This window comes from Mustela nivalis (assembly GCF_964662115.1).
Source record: "Mustela nivalis genome assembly, chromosome: 16".
Taxonomy (NCBI): domain Eukaryota; kingdom Metazoa; phylum Chordata; class Mammalia; order Carnivora; family Mustelidae; genus Mustela; species Mustela nivalis.
The window spans coordinates 23,464,992-23,485,817 of NC_139035.1; the positions used below are offsets into that span (position 1 = coordinate 23,464,992).

Below are 20,826 nucleotides of genomic sequence, written 5' to 3' on the forward strand. Positions count from 1 at the left end.
GCCACTGCAGGGTTATTAATTGGTTTAATTTGCGTATTTGTGTCTTAGGGACAGGGAGAAATGGGAGGAACGGCCAGTTGGTGGAGTGGTCAGCACACACACATCATTTGCTGAATTCTCTTTTGTCTTATAAACGGGCACAGCTTGTGGCACCCTCCAACAATTACAGTAGTAGATCACTGATCGATCATACATCACTAGAACAAACACCATAATAATGAAAAAAATCTGAAATAATTACCATAATGTGACAGACACTCAAAGTGAGGAAGTACTGTCGGAATAATGGCAGACTTGTGCAAAGCAGGGTTGCCACAAACCTTAGTTTGTAAAAAAATACAGTATCTCTGAGGTACAAGTACGTTTATCCTGGCTCAAAGACCAACAACTAATGAGGCAGAAAAGGGAACCCAGAAACCAAGTGTGCACATATGGAAAGCTCCTGCCAAAGGCGGTGCTGTGTGAAGTAGTAAAGACAGGTTTGGCCCCATCGGAGGATTGTCACTCTCTTTTGGTTCCAATTCAGGGACACTGAAAATTTTCAAAGGCCATTAGAGAGGTGAGGAAACTGTTGAAAACTAGTTCTTAGAGGCAAGCTCAAGAGAAATTCTTAGGGCATAACCAGCACCTCAGCCAATGCCTTATGGGAGGAGACTCCAGAGGGCTATTTCTGTACTTCTGAGAAACTATGAAATATGGTATGTACTAGCAAAGAAGGCCTCTTTGGGGACTGCTCCTACCACATCATATACCTGGGAGTGGGAAGATGAAGTTGGAAGTACCAGACTTGTGGCCCCTATTCCCCCAGACCCCATCGTCAGCATGCCAGAGCGTATCCCCATTCCAGGACAGGGAAGAACAACTCAAGTGCACCCAGACGGCAGCTTTCTGTACCAAGAAAACCCTTGCCAACTAGTTGAGAAAAAGATCAAGTTAGAGCACTTATTTAAAACTTAATGATAAAATGCACTTTAGAAATTAATGATAGAAATGTAAATATGGCAACAAATCACTCCCACACAATCTGTATTTTTAAGTAATTTATTTCAATAGAAATATTTCAGAAAACTGTACTTAAATTCATTTTAAGTTAGCTTATGCAAACACACTGAAGATCTCACACTCACATTTGCATATTAAGGAGAAACAAAAAGTGAGAGAGGAACCAAGCTGCACATCACTCAGGGAGGTCATAGTGCAATCGAGTGCTTCATCATTAGAATACCTCAAGTTAACTGGAATAAAGAATAAAAATGGCTTGTGTTTTCCTGTATCTCATCATCCTCATCGGCTATGTACCCCCACAGATGTTTATCTCCTTTAGATTACACTGTGAACGAGTTCCCCACCCCCTCCCCACACATACACGCTTCAGTGGGTTGTAAAAACAGTACATTTGTCAACAATTAAGATGTTGAAACTCTTCAGAGTCTGGTGACTTATAAGCAGCTACTGTGTCTGGCCTGACAAGTCAATGATTATTGGACTATATTTGTGAATAGTCCTAATAGGTGATAGTATCTTTAGAGGAAATGGAATATTCGCTAACTGATATCTAAAGCACATGAATATTTATGAAATTTTCAGCTGGTCTATTAAAAAAAACTTCAATCCTTTCAAAGCACTTTTACTTTCCATTCCTTTAATTCCATCACCACTTCACAGGCCAAATGCTAGAAGCAAAATTTAACTACTACTACTAACCCTGAAGGATCAGTCAACCCTTGATTTGGCTTTAAAGACTGTCTACTTCCCTATTCCAGAACATACTGGCCCTTAAAAAATGTGAAAATATCATTTTGACTCAGTTGAACAGTAGCTTCAGATCTTTTAAGAGTCTCAGAGAAGCAAAATGCTTCCAAGTTTTGTTTTGACTAAGAAAGCTAGTGTAGTCTCTTAGCTTCCCTTTCAATTTATATATTGGAATTGTTTTCATGTTCCTGCCATAGTATTTCTAATGAAACAATAGTATCTGGTAGGTTAAGTGACTGCCTGTTTGTTCTGAGTCTTATTTAAATTTAAGAATGAAGCAATCTCAACTTCATTTTTGGTTGTATCTCATGGCAAGACTTCAGTAGCTTTAATAAGACCCCAAACAAATTCTTTCTGGCTGTAATGTATTCTTTTAGGGATTTTCTAAAAGGCCTTATAATTAAATCGATGCTCAAAACCACCACTACCACCAACACAACATAAAAACAAACTCAGCTGTATGGACGTGCTTCAAAGCTGTTTTTAAAAGTGCTCATCTAAAGGTTGATTTGATGGGTTTTTCATCAGGAGAGGAGCAGGGAGGGAGCTTGTCTGAAAAGACTCATGACCTAGGAGGGCTGCGGCAATGACCCAGAGGCATCTCTACAGACTCTTACACTTGCCGGGACAAAGAGTAAGCTGGTGGAGAGAGGGATAGCACACACTCCTGAAATAAAAGGAGTTTAGAGGGCAAATGATCATTGTCATACTTGATGCCCTAAAATTGGTCTTCAAATTGTTAAGGCACTGACCAAATTTTCCCCACACTACAGCTTAAGATACTGGTGTAATGAAATTGCTCTCAACAACTTTTAAGAGTTTGCATGTACAGATCTTTCATCAGAATCCTCTAAATGGGGGAAAAAAAGTCACTTTAATTACAAGCCATTTTTAGGGGAGCAAGACTAAAAAGGACTTAGATCATTTTGAAACGGTTGACTTCACGTTGAAAATAATGCTCATCAACGTGATTAAATAACAATGTTTGTATCTTAAAGCTTAGAAAAAACAGAATACCAATCTGGCTGTAAAACCATAAATTTACTATGCTTGAAAAAGTAGTATAAAAGGAGAGAGAAAATGAAAGCAAGCCCTAGAAGATCACCAAAAAGGCCAGGCAAGCCTCACCACATGCTCTGTATCGTCTCCTTGTGCAACAGCAGTGCCACTGTTCCATCGGGGCCCGGGCAAGCTCATCTTCACTTTCAAAAAGGGATCCAAGGATTTCAAAAGCCTCTGAAGCAGAGGAGTTCTTTTATTAGAGATTATCTCTGCGAAGCAACACTGTTCCCCCTTGTTGGCAGAAGAAGGTAATATGGTGGTTTAAGAATGGATGGAAAGGAATGTACCTCAGAAAACAAAAAGGAAATCAATAGTGGATACATTCTTCTAAAAAGTTAATGGATGAAGTCTACTATTATTTTTATTATTATGGATTTCCAATTAATGCCATATAGTTTTAGGAAGGTGTTTTCAGTAGGAAAGGTGTACGGCTCACAGGTTTAAGCTTGGAAGACTGCTCAACTCAGGGGGCCAGGTAAATTCTAGTAATCCCGGGGTCCACAGTTCAACTAATCCGTGGGCTGCATACACCACAGTCAGCAACCATTCCCCCGCTATATCAGCAGTGCTCCTTGGGCTCTTCTAGAAGTAAACTGGAAGAGAAATCAAGCCACTTACAAAAACTTGGGAGCAAAGAATACCCTAAGTCTTGACATATGGAAAGACCCAATACCAAGACAGTCTGCACAAAAGGTAGTGCGACAGTTGTATGGCGTTTTCTACACAGAAAAATAATTGTCCTTGGAGCACATACCCAGGGAGGAAAAAAAATAGGTATTGTTTGGATCCCTTTTTGCTATATTTATACAAATAATATTTACATAGTGAAGAAAACGCTATAGAAGGTAAGTTTGATCAGTTCTCTTTCAAAGCTTATAGTCTGGAGATTATAGTAAAAATAATACCTCTGAAAAAAATAAAGCAAAGTCCAAACACAGAGGGGGCATGAAACCAAAACTAGTACTCTTAACGTCATTATTGTTTTTATAGTTGTGTAAACTATATAATTATAGTTCGTATGGTTGTATAGTTTTATAGTTCTTTTTATAGTTGTATTTTAAAAACTGATGTTACTTCTGTGTGAAAATAAGCTTTTATGGTCAGATAAACTGTGGAAAAATATGAGATGTGCCTCAAACTGTATTTTGGCTAGTATTATATACTAATACACCAGACTGTATGCCAATATTTATGCTTTTCATAAATTAGCTTAAATTTAAATTATAATGGAATTTCTAATGAGTTGTTCTTGGCTAGGAGAGAAACAAATGAGCTTAATATGATAGAAATTTCAAGCTTTTGAGTCACTGATTTACTAAATAAGCATAAGCTTAATAAGAAGAAAAAAATTTCATCTTCCTACTAATAAACTACCTAAATATTTAATATATTTTGGTGACCTATTTTCTTTGCTTGAATTATTATGTCGTTTGGTGAATTATAGATTGAAAATTCACCTAAGCTCACTGGTTTCCATTTGTTTCAAATGCTAAAATAATCTTCAAAAGCACTATCTAATCTTTTGAATAGACAGATTTGAAGAGAGAAGAACCATGTCTACTTTTACCGCACAGTTAAAAGAGTTTTGCTCAGTCAGAGGCCGCAATTCTATACGAGGACTATTCACCAAATCTGAACACTATTCTTTCCCTGTGCACGTATACCTTAATGTTAGAGCTGAAACATCAAACACACCTTCCAGTTTAGCTCTCTCTTTGGCATGGTGTGATGTCAGGCTCTGACTTCCAGTTGCAAATCTCCTCAAATATGGTTAAGCTAAATATGGTTAAATGTGTCTAGTAGCTTATTTATGACAAACAAAATAATCATAAAAAAATCCACAGGGTTCTTATCCACAGTATTTTTAAAAAGCACATACACTGTTAAAAACTTATTTCTGAAGAGAAAATACACAATTAAGGAATTTAAAAAATGTAAAATGAAAGATGTGCAAGGTCTATATAGTAATACTGCTGGCGATGCAGGTGGTGTCTATGTACCCAACGTGGGTTAAGCCTGGGAGATCATTAATTGAGTAATCACTTAGCATAGGCAATATTCTGCCCTCTCCAGCCCACGTCACTGTCCACAAAACCGGAAATAATGGTAATTTCTAACTGTGCTATATGAGAAAAATATCTGAACTCTTAACATCCTTTCCAAAAGCTCTTTTACTTTCCTCTGGATAGATTCTTAGCTAATTATCCTGTGGGCAATATTTTCTATTTAATATTTAAGCTTCATGGCCTCAAGATTACTTAAAAAAAAAGTATGAAATTCTTTAAGAATGCAAATGTGAGAAATTTTATGTGAGGCCCAAAGTATTACAAGTTTATTGGAAGAGATCAGTCAAAAAGCATTTCTTATTCTTGGCCACTGCTGAACTATAGGATGCCCCATGAGTTTCTAACATCTAAAGTGTGGCCTTTATTAAAATGCCATTTTTTGTTAAAACTCGAAGGCAGTTCACCTTGAGACTTTTTTCTTTCTTTCTGCAATTCAACATTTATTCTGGGAATTAAACGCCCTGTTGCATGGAAGAGCTCTCCCAAAACAGCTTGGCCAACTACTGACAAAATATGGTTTCATGGCTGGGACCTATAGTACGTTTTTAGAAAAGTGTTTTGTAATAAAGGAAAGTTACATATAGGAAGGAAAGTTTTGATACTTAAGATTCCCAGAATCTCAATCTTTCACCTTCTTCCCTTTTTAAATTATTTTGTGTGCCATATAATAAAATACATATACAAATACATATGTGGAAGCTCTTTTAAACAAATGTGATCCTGAATCTCATATTTAACAAAAATAATGAACATGAGTAATAAAAAAAAAAAAAACCTGGCATTGTGTACATTAAACACTGTAAAAGAAAATATCCTGATGAAAGATCAGTATATCATCTTGACGACAAAAATCACCAGTGACTGGTAGAAGGGATAATTCAATTAACTTGAAAAAAAATGTAATTACTGTAAAACCCCAGAAAAGTTTAGACTGGGATTATGGTTCTTTCCTAAGCAGATTTGTAGTCCAACAATGAATTCATACAGAAGGCTAAATTTTAAACCCAGTTAAAAACAACCATGTTTTCTGGAGCCCACTTGAAAAGTGTCTGGACTAGGAACATTCAGCCTTGATGCCTCCTCTAAGAAATGATGTTCCCCATACAGTTCTAAATTTCCCAAGTTTAGTGTTAAGAAACAAAACAAAACAAAACTCCCCTCATCCCAAATAACCCCCGCCCTCAATCCCAAACGAACCCCAACAACTCATATTATGAACATGTCTAATTCTGAAACTGTAGCCGTGGGAGAGTCAGGGGGCCGCACACGACTGGGAGCAGAGAGCGCCCCCCAGCCTCAGGTCAGGCGGCTGGGCACACCCCACTCCTCTCGGGCAGAGCATCTTCATGCCTCCGTTCAACACCAGCCCCTCATATAACCCATAAGCAATGCTTTTCCTTTTTAAAGTGTATCTAAAAAAAAGGCGATTCCCCCCTCCAAAATTAGTACAAAGTTAAAAGAAATGCAAATTAGCTACGATCTATTCCAAGCACAGCACCGCCAGAAGATTCACACACACTATTTGGTGTTTCATGTTGGTTTTCCTTTCATTCTTTTAAGGCAGTGGTTTCCGCAGGTCAGTTCAGAGAAAAGAAGCGTGGTCCATGGCAGTTTGTTTTAGAACTCCAATTTGTTCTCTGGGAATATCTCACTTCATTCCCTGAAATTAGTGCTTTTTTGGTTCAGGACACCAAAGGCTGAGACGCAGCCTCTGGGCTCCTCCAGGTGCAGAGCTGGCTTATAGCTGGCACTTTCATCAGCAACTTGCTCTCACTTAGGGGCAATAGTTCACCTTGCTTCTTTCTTAGGCTTTTACTCAAAAGTCATCAAGTTTGTAGGAACCTTAAAAATATAAGCAGTACAAAATTGATAGTATTTAAAAGGTGCTTTTCAAAGTACTATTTCTTATCTTTCTTCATTATTTTAATCCCAGATAACTTTCTTAGAAAAGGAATTTTGACTCAAGGTACAGCAATCATTTATGAATAATGAATAAAATATGCTAGAACATTTTTGAGAAAATCACAGAGTTAATCCTCTCTTTCTAGAAACTGAAATTGGAATGGAAGAAAGGGTGGAGACAGTATCTTTCTTGTCTACCACAGGGCACTCAGCAGATGTCCGCTGAGTGAGCAAACGAACAAGAAAAGCAGCATGGCTCTCGTCAGGGTGACACTCTGACAAAGGGACATATCATCTGTTTTCTCATTATCTCTATTACCAGGAATTCCTACGTGCACATTTTAAAATCCAGCATGGATAATTTTATAATGAACATTACTAAAAATTTCTTTGTGAAATAATCATGAAATTAAGTGTAAAAGAATAAAACTCATTGCTAGATAAATTCTGATCTGACACCTGGTGACTCTGAAAAATCACCAGGTTACAGTGTGAGGCTTACAGACTGGACCAGGTTTAATTCGATTCCTTATAGAAACCAACAGTAAGACAGGAAGTCCACATTGTAGTGAAGAGAAATCCCACAATAAATCTTTGAAATATGAATATATTTTGTTTTTGAAAATCAGCTGATGAGTCCTCTAGTCAAGGACCAAAGAGGGTTTCACCATGTTAAAAACACTCTTAACTCTTACTGTTTTCTAAACCTGTAATGGGAGAGAAACTCCCACTTCAGTGGTCATTTCTCTGTCCTTTAAAACAGCTCAACAACTATCACTTCAGCAATCTTTTTCTGAAAACCTAGGATATTCAAGGAAAAAAGAGGGGGAATCTTTTTTACATGTCGCCTTCTGTAATAACACAATCATAACTGAATCATAAATCAAGTGCAATACAAATGCTCAAGTACTTAAAGTATAAATTCTCAGTCTGGTTGTAAGAAACCCATGTTTAAATAGAGTGTAAGTTCATTTCCTCCTAAGTTCCTTGAATGTGACTTAAGGTATTGTACATGAGTGAATCACAGTCTTCTAGCAAAAATTTTCACATTTTACAGCTTCTATTTATATATTTGTTACTATTCTGATTCTCCCAAGTACACGGACAAACAAACAAATAAAAAAAACCTACTTATACTTGTTCAGCTGGAAGGTCTGCTAATATAGTGAAAGAAACTGAACCTTTATGTTGGCGTCTAGATTAATCTTGAAATCTGAGATTTAAAAAAAAAAAATGACACAATACTTTAAGCACACTTTAAGTGTACTTAATACTAATACTTTAAGTGTAAGCTGAGTTGCACATAAGCTCAGTCTAGGCAAAAGAAGGTCTGTTTCTTTCATTCTGTCCCAGACCCTAACTTGACAAAGGCGAAAAAAGCTGACTTTGTTCTATGGCATTTCATGTCCTTAATGGAGGGTACTAAAAATGATACCAATGCTGCTAGCAGTCGTTCATATATACACATATATATGTATATATGAAATAAAAATTCTAAGAGAACAGAGCCTATTCTAATAATATTTAAAAAGAATGGACCTAAAAGATAAAGATATTTGATTGTCTAACCCTGCATATGTTGTTCAGCATTTGAGACTTAGCTGCTTCTTTTATCAAAAAAGGGGTACAACTTTGATCCTGACAGTACAGGGTGAAAAAAACTTTTAACAGATGATATAAACTTATGTCATGTATTATAGTATCAAAATCAGCCACGGATAACACTTAATTGTTCACTTTTGAATGTCCGTACCTGAAGTCAATGGTCTTCAAATATATCCAACTAAAAACTGGCCTACAAAAGGACTACAAGTATTTCCATAACTGTAGTTATGTTTACTTCACATCTTTTCTACCAATTCATGGCTCAACTTCAGCTCTGCAACAGGGTTTGGGGAAAACAACATCATGGCTTCATTTCTCCTCTGCAGCTGAAAAGTGTCTGAATTAGACCATCTTTGTTTTGGTGAAATAAAAACAAACAAATCCAAATGGTTCTGGGTTTTGCTGCCACCACAGGAAGCCGTATCGTTATTAATAAAGATGAATCAGAACAATTTTTATTAAAGTGCTATCTAAGTCTTACCTCCCTGGGGCTCTATTTTTTCTTGCCTCTCACTATATTCTACTGACATGGGCTACATCTGCCTCTTTTGAACACCTTCAGCTCCTGCCAGCTTCAGGAGCTTTGAACCCTCTGTGCCCCCCACCAGACGATTGCTCCCCTGATCTTCACAAGGCTGTTCCTTCTTGTCACTCACGTCAGTCTTCAGGCAGATCTCTGTTGCTCACTCTTATTAAATTACGTCTACTCATCCCTCTGTATCACATACTTCTGTTTTCCTTATATAGTTTATATTGTTCTCTATATAGTTTAAGCATTTGAGATTTTGTTTTTTTTCATTATTTTATTGACTATCTCCTCACTAAAATGTGGACTTCATACATTGCTGACTGCTGTCAATAAGAAAAAGAATAAAAACAGTATCATTTCCCTGCTTCCTGCATCAAGTTAGTCTGACGACTTCCCCTGGAACTCTCTTTCACGGGCTCCCAGGGATGAGCGTCCTGAGGCCAGGAGCCGCTGCTCACCTGCTGCTTGTTGCTCTGGCAAGCTGCACTCAGATGCTTGAACCACAGCATCGCATTCATTCTGTTGCCAGCTTGAAACTTGTATGAGTTTCCTTAAGTTATTAGAAACAAGGGAAAAATGATAAAATTTTAAGGATACTGACATATATTAATTTAGCCTGATATCAAAGAGCAAAATAAAACACGACTAGAATTCTCAGTTTTCAGAATTCTCTGTCTCAAGCATCTGATTTTCTAATACAAATAAAAAGAAGAGTTCTCTATGCTATGTTCACACGCTATCAGTTATTCAGAAAGTCACCGTTTTGCTGTTTATGAATTTGAAGAGAACCATTTTTGTCTCCTTAAATGTTCTTTGCAGTAAAGTATACCCAAATGAAAGAACTGTTTGGCTCCTCTAGATTTGTATGTGGGACTGAGAGTACAGAATATGTTAATACTAAATTTTTACAGGCAAAGCACTTTAACAAGTTTAACACTTAAACAGAGGTATATAACGTGATTAAGGATTAATTAGTTAACATCAACTATGCTTTTAGGTGTTAGTCACATTTGCCGAAATTATCACAGATTTCTGGGAAAATCTGAAGAGTCACTTTCCTTTTTGAGAAAATCAGAAATTCATCTGTGCTATGCATATTAGACCTTGCGCTGACTAATTCAAGACTGACATATAGTAAATATATCTTATACAGTTTTGTGTATTGAGGTGATAAACTGAAAAAAGAAAGGATTTACATACTGAAGGCTGCCCTAGGCTGAGCTTTATTCCCTTTTTTTACTGACCTAAGTTTTTATTTCTCAATTCATTTCCAATTCTACTCCCTCCTTTTTTACTGCATTCAATGGTCCAAGAGCCTGACCTTCCTTTAGGCATGATGGAGCTTTCCTTTGAGACTGGAACACTCAGAGAACTTTTTCACTTTCAGAAGCAAGAGTTCACCAAATGTTTAATGTTAAATAATACTGTTTTACTTGCTGAGCTCAGACGTGGACATGAGACCGACTTGAACTGAAGGCATACCTCCAATAAAGCTGCCATTTATCTACTTTCTCACCCCCGCTCTGAAAGACTGTTAGTACAGATGGCACAAAAACCTTGGCTACTTGGAAATACTTTTATCAAGCCACACTAGGGAAACTGAAAGAAAGAATTTGTTAACTAAGCCCAATGAAAATAATCTCCTTAAAATGTAATTTTATGAGTAATGCTTTTGAATTTGGGGCTGGAGCAGGGACTTTGAAATCAGAATGCTGAATAGGGAGTTCTTGTTCCGTAAGTCAATCTATTACATCTCAAAATGAGACATTCTGCTACTATTATTTTTTTCTATATACAACATATTTGCTTAAGTTTTTACTTAAAATGCTTCAATATTCTAAAAGCAGAGTATCTGTTGATACAAAATACAAAATACATTCTGAATAGAGGTCAAATTATAGGTGCATAGTCAATAATTATCATTTCAGTGGTGAGTTGCTGCAGTTTAAGATTCTGGGCAGATATGAATGCATTTCTTGTCTGGCTTCCTTTGAGGTGCTTATCAACAGCTGGCAGTTGTTATGAAGGAAGAGCAGCAATCACATGGGCCGCGGCTTCCAACTTAGAGATGCACATGGTGTGATTCTACACAGCCCACCCTCCAACTTCTCTGATCCACTTAAAAAACTCCTCTGGTCAACAGTCAATAATGCCATCCATAAGTCTCTCCCTACACTGTAAGCAAAGTATTAATTATTAACTCTACTTATTTGGAAAGCGATAGGAGTTAAATAACCAATTAACTTAATTAAAAATAATGGAACAAAATCAGTTAGAGGAAAACCTCTGCCACATTCAGAAGAAAAGCAATTTATTTCAGGGTACAGATGAAGGGGTACTACCTATATATATAGCAAATGTCTGAGATTTTAACGTAACCGATTCCCCAGTTCCCTCCTTCCCGCCGCGCCACCCCCCCACCCCCGCCTGGTTCTTAGCTCCCCAAGGATTACTTGGGCTTTTAATTGCAAGCTTATGCCCGGACAGCAAAGAAAATATGCTTATAATAGATACTGATACCAAAAATATTGATATTATTATTACACATCACGTGACAGGATTATTTCCCAAAAGACAAAACCCCATAAACATGCTCCTGGTCAAGTATTCCAGTTAAACTACGTTTGGACCAACTGAATGTTATATACTTGCAGTACCTTAAACACTAGATATTCTAATGATTCACCTTTCTCAGAGTCAGTCAGCAGGAAGAGATCTGGGTGTTCTGGGTCATCCGCCATCATTACCATCCATCCTACCACAGATACGTTCTTATTTGATGTTGATTTGAACTGAGAGATAAAAAGATCATTAATGGAAACACCAAATTCGCATCCTAAGTGAAAATTAAGGATAAGCACATTTTCAGTTTCTCCCACGAGAGGTAAGATTTGTGACTTCATGTTGGTCGAATCTGCTCACAGTCTTTTGACTTACTACTAAATTCCATGTAGGCACGTCCCCTTTAGATAGTCTACTACTCTTCAGATCCTTCCTAGCTTCAACTCTTCATCAAAACCTAACTATCTGAGTCTCGAGTCCCAAAAAAGCATGATCTGTCGCTGGGTCTAATAAATTCATCACTGTGGTTTTTTTTTCTGTTCCTTACTACACTGCCCCAAACCCCTCCTTTCTTAGGAAACACACCTGCATTTTAATCGGGGTTTTATCTTCTTTTTACCCAGCTTTATTGATATAATTAACACAGCATAACTTTAAAGTATACAATGTAATAGGGTTATTATCTGAAACCTGATGATTTACTAAACCAGCAGTACTATCAGACAAAAAAAAAATTTTTTTTAAAGTAGGCTCCAAGCCCAGTCTGGAGCCCAACACGGGGCTTGAACTTATGACCCTGAGGATCAAAACTGAGTTACCCTGGTGACCCAGACAATTCTTAATAATATATTCTTACTTTATTTCTTAAAAAAGGTATTCTTAGTATGCTTGTTACTTTTCTATACTTGAAATAAATATAATGGAAAAAAGAGCTATTAGAAAAGAACAGAAAATTAGGTTAATCTCATTCATGACCATAAATGAAAAAATATTAAGCAAAATATTGGTGTATAAAAAACCTAATGGAGCGTCTGGGTAGTACAGTCTCAGTTGAGTGTCTGACTCTTAGTTTCCCTTCAGGTCATGATCTCATGGTTGTGAAATGGAGCCCCACGTTGGGCCCCACGCTCAGCATGAAGTCTGTTTGAGATTCTCTCACTCTCTAAAATAAATAAATAAATCTTAAAAAAAAAAAAAAAAACCCCAAAACTGATATATGATGACCAATTTGGATTTATCTGAGGAATGTGAGGTTGGTTTAATGTTAGAAATCAACTAAAGCAACTAAATTGGGTTTATTTCGAGAAAGCAAGATGAGTTCAACTTTAAAGAAACTAACTTCAGAAAAATTACTAAACTAAATCACCATATTAATAGATTAAAAAGGAAAACAAATACATTCAACTTAGTTTACCCAACAAGCTTTTGAAAAAATATAATGTGTATTTGCAACAGAGTAGGAATAGAAAGGAATTTTATAATTCAATAAAGAGTATCCACCAAGTAAACCAAAACTTACACAAAAACCAAACCAAAATAAAGCAGGAAAAGACCATAAATAAATAAATCCCCAAACCAAAACCCTGCAACACACACACTCAAAGGTAAAATGCTAAAAACATTTCAAAATCAGTATCAAGGTAAGGATACCCATCATTGCTACTTCAATTCAATGGAGAATTTGAAGACCTAGTCAGCTTAACAGGATAACAAAAAGGAAATAAAAGGTGTAAGTGTAAGGAAGAAGTAAAAAGCCATTACTCACAGATGATAATACTGACAAAGAAAATCCACTCATATCTACCAAATGAGTTAAGAATGATGAGCAAGGACACTTGGAAGAGATCAGTATGAAAATCAACTGTAATTTTAGAGACAGACCGATTAGAAAATCAAGTGTAATTCTAAAGACTGACTGATTGATTTGTCAGACAGAGAGAGAGGAAGCACAATCAGGGGAGAAGCAGGCAGGAGGAGAAGCAGGTCCTGAGAAGTGGGACTCAATCTCAGGACCCTGGGATCATGACCTGAGCCAAAATCAGACGCTTAACCAGCTGAGCCACGCAGGTGTCCCTCAACTGTAATTCTATACATGAGAAATAGAAAAGTCACTTCTAAGAGAGGTACCTAGCAATACACGTGACAAAAAGATATACAGGAGAAGTAAAACTGATAAAAGGCATCCATCCAAGAAGACATAAACCAATGAAGAAATACCATGAGATGAAGAAGATGGTCTGACTTGTAAAGGTGCTAAACTGACTTATACAGATTCAGTGTCATCTCAATAAAAATTTCAGTAGCGTTTTCCAGAACTTGAGAAGCCGATTCTAAAATTTATATACAAGAGCAAAGGAGCAGAAATAGCCAACATGCTGAGGACCTGCCCTCATTAAGGCTCATAAAGCTATAGTAACTGAGGCCATGGGCTACAGAACAGGAACACACAAATAGGGCACTGGAAGTCAAGAGATGCAAATTCATGTGACAAGAATGGACTCTGCAGACTGAGGAAGGAAGAATGAATTGTTCCATAAATGATGCCAGGAAAATTGGTTATCCACACAGAAAAATCACGAAAACAAATGCTTGCCCTTTCTGTATGCATTTACACCAAACACTTTTTTGATTCTGCTGGTTTTCATATATAGCTGACCTTTGAACTACATGGGTTTGAACTATGCAGGTCTACTTAAAATGTGGATTTTTTGATAAATACATTACAGTAGGTATATTTTTTCTTATGATCTTTTTTTTTTTTTAAGATTTTATTTATTTCTTTGACAGAGAGCGAGATCACAAGTAGGCAGCACAGCACAGAGAGAGAGAGAGGGGGGAAGCAGGCTCCCCGCTGAGCAGAAAGCCCAATGCAGGGCTTGATCATGACCTGAGCTGAACGCAGAGGCCTAACCCACTAAGCCACCCAGGTACCCCCTTACGATTTTTTAAAAAAAATATTTTATTTATTTGACAGAGAGAAAGATCACAAGTAGGTAGAGAGGCAGGCAGAGAAAGAGGGGGAAGCAGGCTCCCTGCTGAGCAGAAGAGCCCGATGCAAGGCTCGATTCCAGGACCCTGAGACCATGACCTGAGCCGAAGGCAGCGGCTTAACCCACTGAGCCACCCAGGCGCCCCCCTTTTATTATTTTCTTAACAGTTTTTCTAGCTTACTTTATTGTAGGAACACATCATATAATACGTATAATACATGGAATGTATCAACCACTTATGTTATTGGTAAAGCTTTTGACCAATAGCAGGCTACTGGTAGTTAAGTTTTTGGGGAGCTCGAAGTTATACACAGATTTTCAAATGCACAGGTGTGGAAGGGAGATGGGGTAGGTGCCTCCAGCCTAGTTGTTCAAGGGTCCACTGTACTAATGGGGGCATATGTGTACTCTGATTTCTGGTTTTCACTTATCGGTACTTCCTTATTGGTAAGTATTTTGAGTCTTTATAGACATCTATTGTAAACATTACAGAAATATTCTTCGACAGGTATCTTTGTGTACTTGTTCAAGGATTCCCACAGGACAGATTCCCAGAAAAGGAACCGCTGGTTGTTATTAAGTTAAATATGGACTAGGACTGCCCACCACAAAAGCAATACCAATTTAAATTTCTGAAAACCATGGACAATAGCCTATGTGTCCCTATACCATGGCCAAGGCTCTGTTAAGAATCTTCAAATTTTTTGCCTAATAGCAAAAGAGGGCATCTTCTTTAATCTGCATTTTCTATATCTAATAAGGTTGATCATCTTTTCATGTTTATTAGCCACTTACATTTCATCTTCTATTTATCTCCTCTTTCCCCTTTTCTAGTGTCTGTTTTATTCTCACGGATCTATGGAACGTCTTTAGTTTTGTTACAGATTTCTTTTCAGGTGCAGTCTTGGGTCTTTAAAATTTTAACTAAGCAAACAGTATTTATTTCCTCTCTGCCACACAGTAATGGGTTCTAACATACCTGCAAAATTTTTTTTTTTTTTTTTTTTTACAATGAATTAACTTCCATTAAAGGGTATTTTTACAGTAAATGTTTTCATTTTAAGACATCCAACAAGGGGCTCCTGGGTGGCTCAGTGGGTTAAGCATCTGCCTTTAGCTCAGGTCATGATTGAGCCCTGTGTCAGGCTCCCTACTCAACAGGGACTCTCCTGCTCCCTTTCCCTCTGCCCCTCCCCACACCACCCCTGCTTGTGTTCTTTCTCTCAAAAACATAAAATCTTAAAAAAAAAAAAAAAAGGCCCATCTAAAAATACAGACATAATAGGAGCCGCCCTTTGGTCTCCCCAGTTAGTCCACACTGCCAAGCCTATTCTGTTCCTCACAGGCAAAAAAAAGTATAAAACTTATGGGTTTATAGGCTTCTGGAGATCCCCCTTCTGCATTTATAGACTTTTATGAACAGGTATATTTTCATTAGTCATTTTATTCTCTCCAACTTTTAATTTTCAAAGGCTGAAACTACAAAGTTGAAAGAATGCCACAGTGGTTACCCACAAATCTACATTTTGTGCATTTGCTTGATCTTTTTGAACTGCAGACATCATAAAACGGAGTCTTAAATATTTCAACATGTATAGCGTAAGAATGTATTTCTATGTAACTACAATATAAGTATCTAAGAAATTCAACAGACATATCATTTTTTATAAAGTCCATATTAAATTTTTTTCAGTTGTCCCAATTATGACCTTTGTAGTTAAAAAAAAAAAAAAAAAAAGACATTGTGTCCAGGATTCAACCAGAGTACACACTGCATTTACCTTTCAGACTCTTCAGTCTCTCTTAATTTATAAGAGTCCTCCTGTTCCCCTCACGCCCCTCCATCCACCACATTTTGGTCTTAAAAATCTAAGCCAGTTGTCTTGTACATTGTCCCACAATCTGGATTTGATTCTTTCTTCATGATTAGGTTCAGGTTAAACTGCAAGAACACTACACAGGTTGTGCTCTGTTTATAGAATACATTTTAATCCTTTATTATTTTCTTTCAATTTGTATTTTGTTTGAAAATTATTTTTTTCCTTCATTGCTTTTAGTTCTGTGCCACATCTCTTCTAAATCTGATTCTGTAATATAAACAGGAGCCTGTCGCTCTACCCTCTAGGTTGTTCTTCTAATTTCTTGTTTTACCCGAACAGTTTTAATTGAAGAAGATTAGGAATATAGTCCATTTCCTTGGCACTCATTTGATTTCCTCACAAACCACTATGCTCTAATTTCATTTCACTTCTTTCTAATAAGTTAGGAAAAAATAAAAAACATTTAATTTTGAATAGCTACTTTTTAAAAATAATCATCAACTAAGTGAAATCAAGCCAAGCATCTCAAAGTGGCTATGTGAAAAGTTAACTATATCTGAAGACAAAGGATTTAATTTCGTTACAGCAACCTTTTTTCCTCCCTTTGAGGACAGCAGTATTCATCTGGCAATTACTCTGCAAAATGTTTGCTGGAACTAGTCTGTGTAACTCTATGGGTTGTGTGAGCGTTAGTCACTTTAACCAGACTACAAAAAACAGTCCTTTACCTCAACGTGAGGACTGTATCTAAACAACTGTAAAATATTAGTGGGCCAAAAGCCAGAACTTCAGGGGTGCCTGTGTGGCTCAGTTGTTAAGTGTCTGACTCCTGATTTCAGCTCAGATCATGATATCAGAGTCGTGGGACTGAGCCCCACATCGGGCTCCTCATCCCTGGGCACAGAGCCTGTTTAAGAATTTCTCCTCCCCCCACCCCCAATCCTCCCTTTGCTCCTTCCCCTATCCTCTCCTTTTCAAACACACACACACACACACACACACACACACACACACACACACACACAGAACTTGAGAATTCATATGATTCCATTCAGATACAGTCCACAAATGAAGCCATGTGTTGTTTAAAGAAACATATATGGTAAATTCTGAAGAGGAAGGCAATGATCAATGTGCAATTCAGGACAACGATAGATGTGGGTGTGGTGAGGAAGGAAGGAAGGTGATAACATCTTAAGGCACTTACAGCATTCATTTAAACTGAAAATGCACCCTTCCGGTTTGATTATAAAGAACTAGAACCATATGGATAGAGAGAAGAGCTTCTCTGAATTATGCAATGTCACTAGATAATTTATACACAGTAAAAGAATTGATTTTTTTAGTGGATTACCTTTCCTCATATGGTAAAGCACTTAATTTCACTCCAAAATACATGACTTAGAAATAAAATTCTTCTCAAGGGGATTTTATTAACACTACATGGAAAATTTCTTCCTTTCAAAGACTGGATCACTAGCATGTAAAAACAAAACAGCATGCAAAAAAGATTTATAGGAAGGCTCTACATTTGGAGAAAAAGTGTATTGAGAGGCTTCTTCTAAGCAATTTGCAACACAAGAAAGTGGACTATAATAAGGAGAGTAATAATTACTCCTCTTCACTGTTGAGCAAAACTACTCTGTCCGAGACTGAGGTGGAAAGATCTTTAGATGACGGTCCCAATTTCTCACATTTTACAGATTATGAACTGAGACTCCAAAGCAATAGTTTTCAACTGTTTTCTGAATAAGAAACCCAGGCCTGGGAAGGTTTTGATGCCAAGACAGACAGTGGTAATGTGCACTTTTGACCTTTTGATGGAAGAGTAGTATTCAAAAAAAGAAACCTCTAAATAGGGAAGTTATTCCAAGACCTTTCCTGGAATGGTCTTACTAAATAAAAGTAATTCTACCACAACACTCACACAAAGAATTGACGTAAGAACTTCGGGATTAGAATATGGAAAAAATCCAAATTGCTGCATCCCATTAGGACTACTTTCCTTACAACCACAAAGAGTAAACCCTGCTAGCAGTTTAGAGAAGGAATACTTACATGCTTTCTTTCTGTAGCTTTTAGAGATTTGGCAGCATAGTAAAAAAGTTGCGTCCCACACAAAGCTGCCCAATACTTTGTCCACGATGCTACCTGGAAAGACAAACACAGAAGCATTATTACCACCGGCTTCTCAGTTTCTTTGCTTTCTTAATGCCGAGGACCTCTAGCTCCACTCCAGCCACCTTAGCCTCGAGTTGAATCACTTCTGAAATCTTTACCTCCCACATTCCTGTCACTTCCACCAAAAAGACTCCACTACTTTTATTCAGATAACTACTGGTTTCATCAACAATCATACCACTTTTCAACATTATCGAGCCTTGCACTGCCTCCCCATCCTGTAGCCTCCTCCTTTCTTCATTTTCAGCCAATACCACAGGGTCCAGCACTATACCCATTCCCTTCCAAGTACTTGAATCTCACTGTCCCTCTCTCCTGATAGAACGCCAGCCTTATTTAAATCTTAACAGTCTGATTACCTGGCACATTTAAATAACTGAATATTGCCAGAGGCATCAAACTGTGCCAACTGGTAAAATCAGAACCAGCAATCTCATAAAGGAATCAATAGTACTTCATTTTTACCCCATCAAGTCATTATACTCTTCCTCTCTGCAGACAGCCATTTCATTCCTTTTCTTAAAATTCCTTATCCTCCATCCCCTTCTAATAGCACTGCACACTTCCCAGAGAAAAATAGGTGGAATCTGGCGAGGATTTCCTCATCTTCCCAGACCAAGTATCTGTTTGCTGACCCACCTACTCAGCCTTTCTTCCTGCTGCAACAGAAGAGCTAATGCTGCTTCTATCAAAGGAGAAACTCGACCCTCCTTTCATGCTCTAGATCTTACTTTCTCATTCCCTCAAGAAATCTGCTTTTGTAATTTACTCCTCTCTCCACTGTCTTGATTTCTCCCCCTCTCCCATCATTACACAAATGAGGCTTCACAGCACTCCCATCACTGAAAATGCCTCCACTGCCCGTCCCCTGCCCCAACAGAGAGCACCCAATTTCTTTGCTCCTGTTTACAGCATACTTTCTTGCAGGGTGTCTCTAATCCCTGACTCTACTTCTCTCTTGCCTGTTTTCTCCTCAGCTTGCTTTCAGTTAGGCTGCTGTTGTCAAGGTCCTTGATCCCTGACATATCCCAAAGCCCCTGTTCTTCACCACACTCAACCCCTTAGCAACATCCGGCATGGCTAGCCATTCCTTTCCTCTTGAAATACTGTAACCTCTACGCTTCTCTGGTAACAGTTCCTTCGTTTTCCTCTATGCTTCTCAGAGCAGACCTGGATGTGCTCTAGAACTCTATCCTCAGCCCTCTTTTCTTCCCTAGCCATGCTTTCTTCACAGATCAGTCTCACCTGGTCCCATACTTCAAATACCATCTGTATGCTAACAGCACTCAAATCTCCATCTCTGGCCACCATCTCCGACAGAACTTCTGAACTGTACTTTTTAGAGACAAACTGACGTCTCCACTTCTATACTTAAAACACATAGTTTTACGTAGCCAAGACTTACTGGCCCCCAACCCTGATACCACCTTCACCTCCATGCTCTCTCCCATACACCACACCTAATACCTCATCAAGCAACCCCGACTGTCCTCTCTGACTTCGTCTCCTCCACTTGCTGTGCCTCAAGGCCATGGGCCTCTCGCTGCCTAACTCGGGATCCTCACGTGGCTGGCTCGCCTGCGCATTCAGCTTCTCATCACCCTCTCACTTGCCATCCCATCCCCTTATTTCACGGTCTTACTTTCTGTCTCGTTGGAATGTCACTTGCACAAGGCAGGCGCGTGGCCTCATCTTGTTTGCTGCTCTGTTTCCAGCATCTAGCACACAACAGCGTTATAATGCCCCAGCTGACACACTCCTCCTAGTTTTTCCTAGCTGGCCTCGTGTAGCTTCTCGACTATGTGTGCCTGAGGTTTACTGTGACGTAAGGAGCAAAATCAGACTGCTTAGATATAAACCACTGTTACATTTGAAGAAGCTCTCATATCTTCAAAAGTGTTAAGTCTGGATACACAATGAAGTTTTTATTCCAGAACAGATAAATTATACTATTATTTGAGAAAAGGAAAAAAAAAAAGAAGTCTTCTTTCGTTAGCAGTCAAACTGCTTGCTGCTACTGGGAAAGAAGAAGCTTCTAAGTTATCTACAAAAGGCTCTGGGCCACTAAACTTTTATCGTTTAAAAAAAAACAGAATGAAGGTTTGGAGGACATTTACTCTCTGGGTTTCATGAAGGAAAATGAAACTGCATTACAGAGATTTAAATAAATGACTTAGGACTGACAAAACAAAACTGGTTGCATTCCACATTTGGGGGTTGTTACTCTCTATTCTTTATCTTTCCTAAACTTATTACTAAAATATTTCATAACAGCATATACTTTCAAGGTTCTCCGAGAAGTGGTTTTGTGTAAGAACTGTATTAAGGGATGGGGAGGAGTACACCCTCAACGTATG

General features: G+C 37.9%; 1 protein-coding gene across 4 annotated transcripts in view; it reads right to left on the bottom strand.

Moving 5' to 3' along the window:
* Positions 1 to 1,029: 1,029 nt before the first annotated feature.
* RALGPS2 (Ral GEF with PH domain and SH3 binding motif 2) overlaps positions 1,030 to 20,826 on the bottom strand; it is a 158,340-nt gene continuing 138,543 nt past the window's right edge. For all 4 annotated transcript variants that reach the window (XM_082704089.1, XM_082704088.1, XM_082704091.1 and 1 more), the window contains 4 exons: positions 18,347 to 18,439; positions 11,603 to 11,708; positions 9,375 to 9,466; positions 1,030 to 6,722 (listed from right to left, as the gene is read on the bottom strand). In XM_082704089.1, coding sequence (XP_082560215.1) covers positions 6,693 to 6,722; positions 9,375 to 9,466; positions 11,603 to 11,708; positions 18,347 to 18,439 — 321 coding nt within the window. In that variant the 3' untranslated portion in view covers positions 1,030 to 6,692. The remainder of the gene's footprint in view (positions 6,723 to 9,374; positions 9,467 to 11,602; positions 11,709 to 18,346; positions 18,440 to 20,826) is intronic.